Below are 14,641 nucleotides of genomic sequence, written 5' to 3' on the forward strand. Positions count from 1 at the left end.
CCCTAAGTCATGCAACATGCAATATTACAGTATTCATTACGGTTTTTACCTTTGACCCCTCAAACTGCTATTGCACATATAGGCATGTTCTTGATACATGACCAAGACTCCACTGCATAAATACCTGCTTTACCAGTTAGGCAGTGCTGCCAATTTTTTGCAATTCAGTTACTTGTACTATCTTGTAACTTATTCTGTCTAGTACATGTTGTATGTTTATTCTTGAAGTGAATAATTCAGTTTGATATTATTGCGTATGTATTGCTATTGTTGTTGACATTTCTACATTTACTGTTCTGTATCTGCTGCATTATTTCTTTTTCCCATATACCTCACTTTATGTTTCTGCACCAATTGGGCTAGAAATAAATATTTAGCATTGTACTATATGGAGTGGCAAGAATACATTTTACTGAATTGAATTATACTTTCAACTTGGGCATGTTGGTACAGTGGCTAATACTGCCACCTCACAGATCCAACACCATAGGTTCAAATCCTGCACTTGTATTTTGTTTGTATCAAGTTTTCAAGCTCCCTTTGTGTTTTTGTAGGTTTTTCTCCCACATCCCCAAATACATACAGACTAGATGGAACTTTATTTGTCCCCAGGTGGAAATTTGGCTTTTACTGATGCTCTTTAGGAGTGGCAACCATGTCCTAGGCTTTTTCCTGCTTTGTGCCGAGTGCTACTAGAATTGGTTCTGGAACCTGACAGCCTAGAAATGCATTAAGTAGTTTTGAGAATGAGGTGAGATGAGGTGTATTTTGTGGCTAGCTGAAAGGCAATGAATATTGCACCAGCTGCTAAGTTGTTGTGAAAAATTAGGTAATCTCTGGTTTTTATGTTGAAAATGACTGTTACATTGTACTATTGTAATGCTGTAAAAAGGTGGTTTGGCATAAATTGTCTGCCTGCAATGCTTTTGTCCTGGGATTGATACTATTGAAAATGATTCCCCTTCAATATCTGAGTTAAGGCACCTAATCTGAATACTTTTGAGCAACTAATAATGTTCACCCAGGTTACTTTGACACTAGTTCCATTCATAAAAGGTATGCATAGGAGCTTGAGTAGTTTTAATATGTTGTAGTTTAAATATCATTGTTTGGTATCTGTATTTGCAGATATACCTTGTACAGCATTAAACACTGAAATACTGGAATTCTTCTTTTTTGATACTATATTCAATATTTATTATACAAAATAGTAATATGCATGCATTCATTTTTTTCGGATTTCACATTTATAGAGATTCATTATTCATTGCAATATAGACTGGCACCCTGCCTGGGTCTTTTTCCTGCCTTGTGCCCAGTGTTGCCCCAATACACTCTGGACCTCACAACCATGCCCTGGATTAAGCCAACTGGAGAATATATGCATGAACGTACATATGTATTATTCACTACTTAAAAATGGTGTGCAATCACAGTAAACCATGATGCTTTTCTCAATATGAAAGAACTGGCAGCAGTTTTCACATTACCTTTCTTTGTATTGGTTGAAAGTCAGACTCCCTTATTGGTCTCTCCTGAGGAATGTAGCATGGGAAACATTAAACAAAAGTTAAGGTAATGACCACTACAAAATTTGTGCAAGACCTTATATTTCCATGCAATTCTAAACAGTTTCTATGTAGAAATATAGTACCTTCCAAAGCCATAAGTGTCTGCATTATTATTTAGTCTAAGTGTTTTTGGTGAAAACTTTCATAAACCATTACAAAAAATCATCTGTTTTACCCAATGTAAATAGGCTTTATGTGAAAAATTATTCAGAATACATGACTAATGAAGGGGTTTCTCAATATGTATATGTTTAAGAACTGAGTAGCATCTTTATTTGCTGCACAATACAGTATCTTCTTTTTAAACTATTAATATTCTGGCTGTCCAGTCAATAACTTTTTTCAGTTATTCTTCATTGTAGGTCATGTAAGATCCAGTTTCTTACTAGGGAATTAAAATGAAATAAGTCACTGGGTCAGCATTTAGCATCATGGCTTTGTTGACAGTCATTTGTGTACAATGACATCCCCATTTGGGAAGAGTGAAAAAACAGGTTTATATATCTAGCAACAATACTGGAGGTATGTGGCTTTCTTTAATGCAGGTTTGCTCATATTGTAATGAAATGTACATTTTTTAATTTAGTAAATGGTGAAGTTGCAACCTATAGCAAGTTTATGAAAGTATGAATGATGCTATTATATTTATAATTGTACTTGAATGGCCATTAAATATAATTTTTTAACATTGCGTGGTTTTTCAAGTTAAAAACACTCTTCCATCAAAGGGTCCCCTTTACCCTTAACTGGATTCATTGGGTTAAGTAAATGGATGCATAGATAGATAATGGAGATTCAAGTATTAGGTAACAGAGCTTCAAAGGCACACTGTGCACACTATAGGACTGGTATTGTGTAACACAAATCAGATCAAGTGTTTAACACAGCTTTTATAGAAGAGTCATCCTCTCTTTTGATATTTTTAAACCTGCAAGTTGTGGGATTGTCATTCGGTTTAGAATTTTGGCTATTGGCAGTATCTTGTCTTGCAAGATTCACCTACCTACTGAGGCCAGACTGCTGTGACTTACTAACTGACTCCAAGCTTGTATCATCTCCTCATACAATATGTGAGATTAGTGCATTACATTTTGAACAAATAACAAGGGTCTGTGGCAGGAGTGAGCAATGTCAGTGGCTGCTGGTTTTTGTTCCAACCCAATTTATTAATGAGAAGTCAATTATTGCTGATGCACTTATTGCTTAAGCAACAATTTTAATGGTTCATTTAATTTGTCTCGATTGTTAACATTTCCCAGCCATAACTGCTTATTTTAGTTTTAAACATCTGAATTCAGTGTTTTTAAGGGCTTTTTATTAGCAATAAGATACACATGACAAAGGAACCGGCAGTTCTCTATTTAGCGTGTCACCACTTACAGCTGTGTGTATTCATCATGAACTATCTGATTTAATAAAATATTTGGAAGGAAACTAAAGAAAAGCAAAAGTGAAGGACTGAAATTTACCCAACCGTTTTAGGCTTGAGATCATTTGGATGATATCTTTGGAAAGGAAAAATTCTACAGTATAAAAATGATCTGACATGGCACAATTAAAATATTAACAAGCCGTGAAGTTAAATAAGATCTGTTAATATTGAGGACAGGTTTCTAATTAAGCAACTGGGTTGGAACAAAAACCTGCACCAACTGTGGCCCTCCAGGACTAACATTGCTAACCACTGGTCTGTGAGATTAAGAGCACAGATGGGAAAGATGACTGCATATAAAAAGGGAGGATGCAGAAGATTATGAGACACCATTAGTTGATTAATTAGCTTCTTACAACTTTTCAGCAACCTTAAATAGTTTAGATTAAAAAAACAATTCAATCTACATCTGTGTGAAAAGTTATCACCCTATGTTTTGAAGAAAGTACTGCTTAGAGAAAGAAGAAAAATCCATGTGTGTAATGATACTGAGATAGTCTCTGGTTCCCCACCACTCTGGAATAGGATTAGGTAGGTTTGATAAATGAATGGATAGCAGTTCATATTACAGTAAGTGACTTGCTCATGGTTAATGAAAGGTGTTGAATCTAAAGTCATAAGTACTCCATAGTCATAGTTTGTACAATTTCATTTAAACAACTACTAGTAATTATCTTGAGATTACACATGCAATACTTTCCTTGCAGCCTCACTGATGATCAAGAAGTTGTAAAGGCAATTATCATTTGTTCAAGCAATTCATTTTCCAATTAAAAGTGAGGCGGTCACTTAGGGTTAATGTTCAAGGCCAATATAAACTACACACAGTACATGGTCTAATATTGATTGAATACATTATTGACTATCTGCTCAGCAGGAGAAAGCCATGTGGCTTATCAGATGACACCCCTTTTATGTAAGGAAAATATAAATAACGTTCAAACATTTGCTTTTCTCCATAAACATTCTGTAAATCAGCAGATTAAAAAGCCAACAGTATGTAATAATATGATTATTACAATAATTGATGGTTATTAGAAATCTTGGCATTATAGGAGTCTTTTATGAGGTGTGGATATTTATTATATGTTTTGGATCAGCCCAGGTACTTTTAAGAATCCAAATGGAATTGAGCATATTTAAAAATCGATGTGTGCTTATTTTGACATATTGGGCTTATTGCAAGTAGATATTGCAAATCTAGGTGTGCATCCATTTTTATGTATTTAGCTTCTCGAAGTTTAAAAAATAGTACCATATATTTATATATTTTGAATGCAGTCATGTTTCTTGGAAATGTGACTGAGAATGTCAGGCAATATTTTACATGGAGGTGAATCACTTTATATGTGGATAGTTACTTCTTGAGAACCTGGAGAGCAAGCTGGCTGAGGGCTTTTAAAATTGTCCTTGGCACAATTAAGGCCCAAAGGAGTTTAATCAAGACTTGCATTATGTTTGAGATGTTGTTTCCTTATTTCTATTACTACCATGCCTTTAACATGTGTAATTAACATGTATAATTGGAAATGGTTACATTTTTGTGTTTATTTTCCATGACAAATGATTTTGGGTTTGTCTTTACTTAGTTTTGTAACACTTTGAGACAGAAAGTGATGTTAAGAGCTGTATATGAAAAAAAAAAATCAACTACACTGTATTTGGACGTAAGTCTTGCTGATTTGATTTCATATCATGAAATCTCAGACCAGACCAGGCAGGGCCACATGTATAGTGAGGTTGTGCAGGGAAGGTTAGGCAGACACCCCTGTCCAGGAGATCTTCAACTCTAGATAATTTTTTCTTTCATTCCAAAAGAGGCTGAGGACACTGAACCTGAATGTGCCACATTCTGTGACTCCATTGCCGAGGTGGCTGCACAGAATTGTGCAAGTAAAGTCATTGGTGCCTGTTGTGACGGTAATCCCCAAACTCAGTTCTGAACATCAGCAGTATGCCGTCAGACTAAAGAAATCTTTTCGAATTTGGCTAGTTTTTGTGGGACTCCACAAGCAGCTGTCAGTTACAACAGTGCAGCAATGTCAGTGGCAGAAGAAAAAACTTGGGAGAAGTTCAGTGAGTCCATGGAAAATTACTTTCAGCCAGCCTCAAAGGGATTCTGGGAAATACTCAGGCAACTAAGGAGGACGAAACAGTGCTTCATCCATCCGGTCTATAGCAGGGATGGACTGCTGCTGACCTGACCTGGAGATGTATTCAGGTGGTAGAGTTAGCACTTTGAGGATACCTTGTAAGTCTGCAGATCAGAGCAATGTTCACAGTCATGCAGATGTTGAACGCATCAGTTTTGGTGAAGAGAGGGCTGAGGTGAAAAGTGAACTTCTCAATTTACATGTTCACCTTTGTTCCTGCCCTCACCTATGGTCACAAACGAGAATGCAAGCAGTAGAAATGAGTTTCATCTTTAGAGTGTTTGAGCTAAGCTTTCAAGATAGGGTGACAAGCACACACACATTCTAGGGGAGCTCAAAGTAGAGCTGCCGCTCCTCCACATCAAAAGGAGCCAGATGAAGTGGTTTGGGCATCTGATTAGGATACTTCCTGGATACCTCCCTGGGAAGGTATTTTGGGCATGTCCAACTGGAAGGAGACCTCACAACATGCTGGAGAGATTATATTGTATCTCTTGGCTAGCCTGGGAATGCCTGTAATCTCCCTGGAGGAATTAGAGAAGGTGGCAGGAAAAAGGGATGTCTGGGCATCATTGCTTAGACTAATGACATGGACATAAAAAAAGCAGTAGAAAATGGATGGATGGATGGATGGATAAAATGTCTTACGTGTAATACACAGAGCATCGTACTATGAAATTTCCTTTAATAGGCAAGATATGCTTACCTTATTTAAGCTAACTATATAAAAATCTAGCTACAGTAGTAGTAAGTAACAATTTGGTTATTTAATAGGCTTGAGATACTTTAGCTGAATTCCACTCAATTACCTTTCTTTGTATCAGATGAAATTCTAGATCCCTGCCCGTTCTCTCCTGGTGGATGCAGCATGTTCAAAAGATACAAAAACATTTTTATCAACATAGATCAAACAATTTATCTTTATGTTCTATAAGGCCTTTAAAAGAATCTAGTTACTCAATGTAGTTTCCAATGCAAATAAAGTAATGTACTTAAATATACATAGAATTATTAGTAGATATAGTGAATTGTTAAAACGCATCATGATTTTTTTAAAGAAAGTTTGGCCATTTTGAAAATCTAGAAGGTCTGCAGTAATAAGTATGAGCCTGCAAATGGAAAAACAATTTAACAGTTGATTCCATGCAGAAAAATAAAACATATTTAGATACAGCTGTCAAAGCAAATATACTGAAAAGGTATTGAATTGAAGATGGCCTATTCTTGTCAGTCCAGGTAGCTTAAGTCCGACACCAGCCCAGTTGCTGATGGCATCCTAATAGATACTATGATGGAATTTCAGTTGTACAAGTTGTTAACCCAGATCTTTATTACTGTCTTGCAGGAAGGAGATCATGGGTTCTTTCCTGGGTCCTCCCTTTGTGGAGCACTTTGAGTAGTGAGAAAAAGTGTTATATAAATGTAAAGAGTTATTATTATTATTAGTCTCTGTTGTATTACCAGTAAAGGTAACAGCTATGATAACATGTCCTCCTGTGTGCTCATCTGGAGTCTCCTGGATCATTTCAAATGGGCATGAGAGTCTTTCTGCAAAACCTGTTGCCAGTATTATTCGAGCGTCACATCCGTAATGCCAAAATGTGGTATGATATGTCTAGCTAGACTTATGAAGACCAACATTTCGCCTCTTACTGCTGTGTTGTAGTGACAGTATGGATGTCAAGATGTCATGATTATTCATCTGTGCTCAGTTATAGTAATTTTATGTTGAGTCAGAAATTCCAATCACTAGTGATAGTCATGAGTTCTAACTGAATTCATATATAAATATTTACATACCATGCAACACAGACTCTTAGCGTGAGATATCATATTGTCTTAACCATGAGAGAATAAAAAATAAAGGGAGTAATGCACATATACATTAGATATGCTGCTGAATTGCTAACATTTTGTGCACCATCTTAGACACAAGGAAAACAAGCAAACAGCATGTTGTATTAAAAGCCCTAATTGGTCTTATTGCAAGTGCAATAAATACAAGTTCTAAGAAGGACTTAAGGACAACCCCACAAGGGTTGCTTTTGTTCAACAGTCCCTCTATGGACAGGTATAAGCACTTTCTTACATTACCATCAAGAGTTAAAAAAGAGCACACAAGAAAAGGCAGAGTGACGAAAAGAAACAAAAAGAAAGAAGGGTTAGCTAGAAAAATACAAAATGTTAAGTGGAGGTCATATGGCTAACCAATGCCATTAGACATGCCTTCCACATCCCTTTTATAGTGGGTTTAAATGCTGTGTAATTTTACATTCGGGTTCAAAGCAGCATGGATAAAATTGACTTACCATGGTGGTATCTTAGCACACAGTGATAACCTTTGAGATCAGTAGGGTGATCATTACCAGTAAAATATGAAAAAAAAATGAAAGAAGTGACACAAAAATGCAAATAAAAGAACCTCAGCCTGTGTTTATCATTTTTAAAGAAAACACCCAAGGAGAATGAAAAAGATAAAAGAAGGTTAAAAAAAAAGTCTGCTGCTCCACTGGCCGTTTTAATGCAGAACTGAATCCTTTTTTGTGTTTTTTTGTCTGGTTGGATGACTTGTCTCCCTCTCATACATCACATGAAGTACTCTCTTGTCATCTTCCATGCATTTCTCATAAGCCTCACATCATTTTTTTGCCAGTTAGCCTTTGCTCAAACTCTCACAGACTACAGTTGGCTTTAAAACCTCTTCTAGGGTCAGTTCTAAACCAATCCCTGGAATTGCTTCAGTAGTCAAAGGTGACTTGATTTGGCTTTGGGTTAAGGGACGCCAGGTTAGAATCTTCCTTAAACGCCTATGGTGCATCCTTGGGACATCAGCGACCTTGAAAGAGCTAGTCTCCACAGTAGCTTTATTGCTACCTTTTCTCCTAAATGAATAACACAGTCCCCAATGTTCTATTCAGGGATTGCATGATTCTACTTGCTTGTATGGAGAAATTAACAGCCTATTTGCTTTTTTTCCCTATCCCCACCCTTCATGATGATTTAATGATTAATTACATATTCAACTTGTAAATATGATAACAAATAGCATTTTTTGCACAGAAGCAAAAATACAGTTGCTCTTTTTTTGAAAATGTCTTTGGTAACGAGTAAAAAAGTTAATCTTGATAAATGAGTACCTTCTGGAATGAGTTCAACCTATTGGCCCACATATCAAATTGTTAACAAATATAGACCATGGAAGTGTTTCCAAGATTTTTGCTGCTTTGGTGAATCTAGTCAAGGACATCTTACCGTTCTCAAGTGCCTGCTTCTGTGTTCATGTTTCCTCAAGGTACGCGGCGAGGGGAAAGCTGGCATTGGTGGAGCCACCGAAATGGAAATAGTCACTCTGCGTTCTCTGCTGCTGGCACGTTGTCTTTGTAGTTGCTCTATGAAAATGAAGGAAGAGGAGTTTAGGTAGCAAAGTCAAGTGGCTATCAAGCAAAGTAAGATTATGGTGAATACTCTGCCATACTCTTCATACAGTTTTATATAATACATATTATGACAACTAGCACATGATTTTCATTTCAATAATCACTAGGCCATAGTGCCTGTTAGAAATAAGATAACTTTCCTTCAGCCTTTATAAGTACATTTCATAGCAAATAATATCCTAAAAAACCTTGTAGTACAATTAAATGTAAGTATTCTATCCGTTATAGTTTGCTTTAATGATGCCCAATTTTATCATCTAAACCTGAATCTTTGAGGCTTCAAGTTCTGTGTTTTATCAGCAGAAATTCAGAAGATCACTGCTTTGTAAGTGTTACTAACTCCAAAAGAAGCTTTTGTTAAGGTATTGTTATATAAGAGTAATACATGCACGCTTTAAGTATCCAAACTAAAAGGTTACCAAAATATGGGCTGTGCATAGGTTACACCATACTTTGAGTCCAACAGATGCAAATCTAATTGGATACTGTACTGCTAAGCACATTAGTGGATATGACCTAAAATCCATAACACAGAATAACTAAAAATTCTTATGTTTTGAGTAGCTGCCAGTATAATGTATTTTTAAAATGTATGCATTCCAGACTAAAATGTTTTAAGAAATAAGTACATTGCTGATTAATGTAATGATTCATGTAATTAATATTGTTTCACCTCTTATACCTAGAAACACTTCTCAACACTATGCTACTCAAATAGATTTGACTGGAAGTGTTCACCTCTCTTGAACCAATAAAAATACTGTCTCTCTCTCTCTCTCTCTCTCTTTCTCTCACTCACTTAATCACTCAATCATTCACCTGCTTGCTTGCTCCATTAATCCGCCACTGCCAAGAAAACACAGCACAAGAAATGGCCTCTTCCTGTCCTTTCTTTCTGTTAGGATCAACTCACAAATCAAGTTAAACTGCACTCTGGGTAATACTGTTTATTGGTTAGGCTCCCTTGCTACACACAGTCCCAGTACAAGTCCATTCATACAAAGGTATTACCTTTAAGACATATACAGTGTACATCAGAATAAAATCACATTTCCTGTTTCCTTTTGTATGCACATTATGTGTTTTTTGTTTAATGTTTAAATGTGTAAACAAGTTGTCCACTAATTTTTAGCATATCAGTAAAGTGATTTTTTCTAAATCTAAACTGGAAGCAGAGTTTGAGCAATCGTATATTTTTGTTTTAACATTTCAACTTGTTAATAATAAACATTAACAGATAAAGGAGTTCAGTATGGTTTATTACTCCTTTGTGGCAATTCACATAAAACAGCACTTCGTGAGCCACAATGCAGAAGCTTCAGAGGTTAACCGGATTTAAAGCCTGAGCGTGGTAGTAGAACATGTGCGGTGAACACCAGTTACAATGGGATAAGTTAAAGTCACATACGATCACAATCGCTTTCTTTCCTCCCTCATACTGCTTGATCACCTTCATTTTTGCTGCTAATGCACCACGAGAGCAGTAACAACCCATGGAAATAAAGAACGGGTTTAATTAACAACAAGAATTGGCACCTCATTAAGTAGCTGGTTGGAGTGAAATTGGTTGGAGTTTGAGACCCTGACTTAGTTGATCTTCTTTTGGCTCCCTCACTTAACATTTCATTTCTCTTTGGGTGCCATTTAAGGAAAAAAAATGAAGCAATTCAGAGGAACAGTGAAGAAATTTGGGGAAACGAATCTTAACTCTTTCAGGGCTGATGTCGACTTTTGTCAAAATTTAGGAGTAGAGGACGATAATCAGCTGTAAACTGCAACAAAATTCACCCTTACATGTTAGTTCGACTCTCATTGCTAGAAGGAAAGTTACACAGCTTTGCTGATTTAACCTCGATTCCCTACAGGTACAGGAGTAGCGAAGAGCAAACAACCTCTAAAATGGCACCGACATCTGGCGAGAGACCAAAGCAAATGTGCAATGCAAAATACTCCATGGACGTTTTACGTAATTTCGTTGAATAGAACTCTGACTCGTCGGACTCTTAAGTTTTATGCAAGTGATCTGGAGATGGATATCGGAAACGAAAGTGAGGTGCCGGCATCATCTGATCGGTCCCCTACAGCAGCATTCACCTGAGAGGACCACCACTTACGATGACAAGAGGTACAAACCAAATTGTGTCACACTGAGACCGCCACCACCACCCACCTGCTGTGCAAAAACAGCCAGCGCACCATGTATTCCTGCTGACCATCTAGGTGCCCCCACACAGCCACTGCCAGCAGACATGCCAAACATGCGCCATCAGCAGGCACAGCACCAGACATTTTTTGTTGACTTATGTGTGAAACCATCGCTTTGTGGAAAAAATATTCAGCCCTCAAAGAGTTAAAAGTGAAGTCAATTAAAATTAATTCAATAAAGTTACTTAGCAGCAAAAACAGGTCACTCATTAAGAAAAGGGTTAGAATGAAAATGTGCAGCCACAGTGGTCCTCCAGGGCTGGATTTGGAGACCCCTGGTCTAGTCTCCCCGGCATGATGATCATCAAGTCATCTATCTCATCTATCTATCTGTCTCTCTGTTCATCTAGTCACCTACCCCACCTAGTCTTTCCTGCATGATGATCATCTTCCTCTGCTGGGGGAGGAGCTTTGTAAACTCCACATTTCAGTGGCAGTACTCACTGAGGGTTGCAGACCTGGGACTGGCCAGATCTCTGTAGGTAGGTATACCTTTTATTGTTGTGGTTGCTCTGATGGCTATCATGCTTGGGGAGTAGCTGTTGCTGTGGAGCTGTTTCGTCATGTGGTGGGTAAGGCAATGCACTGTACCAGTGCAAGTTCCACAACCTGACCTGATGTCTGTTATTTTTAAGCCATTTATATTAAAAGAATTCTGTTATTCAAACTGAGTAAACTGAAAAGTACAAATTATCAAAACTCAAAGAAACACAGTAGCTATTGTTTGAGTTTTCAACCATTAAAATTTAGTCCACATGTTGAAAAGGGTACTTAATGGATGATGTATTAGTTATTAAATGGGCATTATCAATGCTTACCATTCCCAACATAAAGGACCAGTAGGAATCAAGTGAGATTACTGGAAGGTTTATTAGAGGTTTAATCAGCAACTTAGTGTCTAGTAAGAACAGCAAATATGTTCAGTGTATAACACTATTTTGCCTGGAAAAGGCAATAAGAACCTTAATTTAACAGCGATCAGGAGGTGAGAGACTGTGAAGTCAGGCACAGGCTGTGAAGATCAACAGTTAGCAAACCTCGAAAAAAACAAAACAAAATCACGTCTATGAAATAACACACAATATCCTAACTCCCTAAAATGATGTGAAATAGAAAAATGCACCAAAAAGAATTAATACAAAATCTAGAAAAAGTTGCAGCAGTAGCATACCACCCACTTAACTACCATTTTTGGACTGAAGTCATGTATGTCACTTCTAGTACTCATGACATAGCAATGAAGCTGTCCTTTAGTTTGATTAAAGGAGGAGGACCAGGTTGGCACCCCAACATTTCCTTGTGGAACTCACAGTCTTCATTGACTACTACAGCTGCTGTGTGTGTGTGTGTGTGTGTGTGTGTATATATATATATATATATATATATATATATATATATATATATATATATATATATATATATATATATATATATAGTATATGTATACTGGTGAAACCTAATCTAGTCTTGAGCATATTTAAGCAAAGCATGCTTACATGAACATGCATGAAAAAAGCTGGACAGCACTAATAAGCATGATCAATGTTAGTCTTAAAATTAATTAATTAAAATGAGTCTTAAAGCAAAAATGTGTAAATGTACTGAGGAAAGGAGCTCCATAAAACTTAAGCTGTTTGATTTCACAACTGAAAGTTACATTATTGCATTTTTCAATATAATGTTTATATTTTGATACATAATATAACTCTATAACTTTATGAAGTAACCCTAACTCATGCTTGATTTTAACCGTTAATGAATATATTGCAAATTTAAGCAATGCATTTGTTTGGTAAACAGAAAGTTCTGTGTTTTAATTCTTAATACTGTAAACTGACCCTGTGGGGCTGAGTGTGAGTAAAAGTCCCATGGTGTGCATTTTAGGGGGAGCATGGATGCTCCCCTAATACTGACTGGATCAGCATTTGAACACATTATTTGGGGTCTAATCACTATATTTTATGCTATTGCATATATTTTCAAACAGGATATAATATATAGGATGCATAAAGTATATCACTAACCCTAGAGGAGTGAGCTGTCTTGTTTTTGTATGCACGTTAATAATGAAGTGGAACAGAGCTCATCTTTTACATTGCTTTTTAGTTTTAAATGAATATGTAGAGTTAATGAATAATTTAAATGCTAAGTCAAAATGGGAATGAGACCAAAATATTGTCGTATTATTCCATTGTCTTTTCTTGAAGGTTACAGCTGTTGATAGTATTATTGATCTTTTTATTTTTTAAAGACTTACATATAAAAGTGAGTCTCTCATAAGTGTGTGATTTGATGGTTGGAAAAAATATTACATAATGACAAATACTTTTGGGTTTGGTGTATGGCAAACCCAGTTAATATTTAAATGTATCATTTTCTTAGACAGGAGTTGTAGCCTAGAGTAAAAATAAGCTCTAGATAGGACATTAGTCCATCAGCTGGTATCCTCACGTTTACTTTATTTATTCTGGGCCAATGTAGAATCAACATATCATGCATGTGTTTAGGATGTGGAATATCAGAAGAATCTATTATATTGGAATTTAAGCCTAAGTCTCTGGAGCAGTAAGGCAGCAACTCTAAGCTTGGAGCCAAACTAATTTGTAGCCTTACTATGCGAACTGTCAATTTACAAGTCCTACAGTGGCCATAGGAAGGAGTGAGGAGTGTTTCTAAGGTAAGATGGATTTGACTTTGAATGGGGTTCCACAGGGAGCAGGAGGGTGATTTAAGCTTATTAAGATAACTCTTAAAGGACAAATAAAGGTTACACATACTGTATGGTCGATCCTCTGCACTGGGAATTAAAGCATCTTCTGTTTTTATGTGGGGTAGAAATGATCCAATCTATTTGTTCAGTCACACAAAATAGATCCTACAGATTTGACAATTAACCTAACAAACATAAGAGTACCCCAGAAAAATCTATTCCAATTCAGGTTCATAAAGTTGTGCAACAGCATCGCTAGCCACTTGAACAGCATACATAAAAAAACTGAAGAAAATCTTCTCGTCAAATTTAAAATTTTAAAATGAAATCTTGAAAAATATTTTGACATATCAAACATTTCTGCACATTTTTGAAATAGATCTGGTATGTTTTAAGGCACAGTGAATTAAATGAGTTTTGAAATACAGTATCTTACATATATTTTAAGATTAAAATTTCTGTGAATTTCAAAACACAGGAAATTAATTTAAAAATGTGTTAGATTGAATTTTTTAACGATTTCACGAGGAAAAAACAGGCTTTTTAGATATCCTAAATTTTTATTCTAAAATACGCTATAGTCAATATATCCAGCCATCATTTTCTTTAATACAATTTTATACAATCCTGGATGCCAGGATAAACTTGCCCTGGGTGAGGTATCAATACACTACTGATTACACAGTAATCAATCAGGTCAATTTAAAGTCACCAATCAATGTAAGCTATACATCAATGTAATTTGGGAAGAAACAGACACATAAACTGTATGCTGTAAACTTCAGTATGTTTAGAAACCTCATTCCCAATTGAGTCTTACCTGCTGAAGTAGAAGTGCAAACCACCGTGCAACCTAAATACAGTTGATAATATTTTAAAAAAAGTAGAAGCAGCTTGCATATGTAAAATAATTACACATTAATAATTAACGTGCTTTGGGGTATTTCTGAACATTAGATTTTGCCGCTTCCTAATTGTAGTATGGATTTCTTTAGTCCATTTTCCATTTCCACAGTAGGGGGCAGCATCTGCCCACATATTTTTTGTCAGCTATTCATCCGCAGTGAATTGGTAAGGCAAAACACGAAGTCATCTTTAGTTCATGGGATGTGTTGACTGAGATCAAAGTAAGC

General features: G+C 36.2%; 1 protein-coding gene across 2 annotated transcripts in view; it reads right to left on the reverse strand.

Moving 5' to 3' along the window:
* Positions 1-14,641, reverse strand: part of nhsb (Nance-Horan syndrome b (congenital cataracts and dental anomalies)) — a 381,035-nt gene that overhangs the window by 54,726 nt on the left and 311,668 nt on the right. The window contains exons 3-5 of one of the 2 annotated variants that reach the window (XM_039745042.1): positions 8,409-8,545; positions 5,966-6,010; positions 1,491-1,535 (exon numbers count right to left, since the gene is read on the reverse strand). In XM_039745042.1, coding sequence (XP_039600976.1) covers positions 1,491-1,535; positions 5,966-6,010; positions 8,409-8,545 — 227 coding nt within the window. The remainder of the gene's footprint in view (positions 1-1,490; positions 1,536-5,965; positions 6,011-8,408; positions 8,546-14,641) is intronic. The other variant, XM_039745043.1, reaches the window with a different exon arrangement.

This window comes from Polypterus senegalus, chromosome 2, assembly GCF_016835505.1.
Source record: "Polypterus senegalus isolate Bchr_013 chromosome 2, ASM1683550v1, whole genome shotgun sequence".
In the NCBI taxonomy this organism is placed as follows: domain Eukaryota; kingdom Metazoa; phylum Chordata; class Cladistia; order Polypteriformes; family Polypteridae; genus Polypterus; species Polypterus senegalus.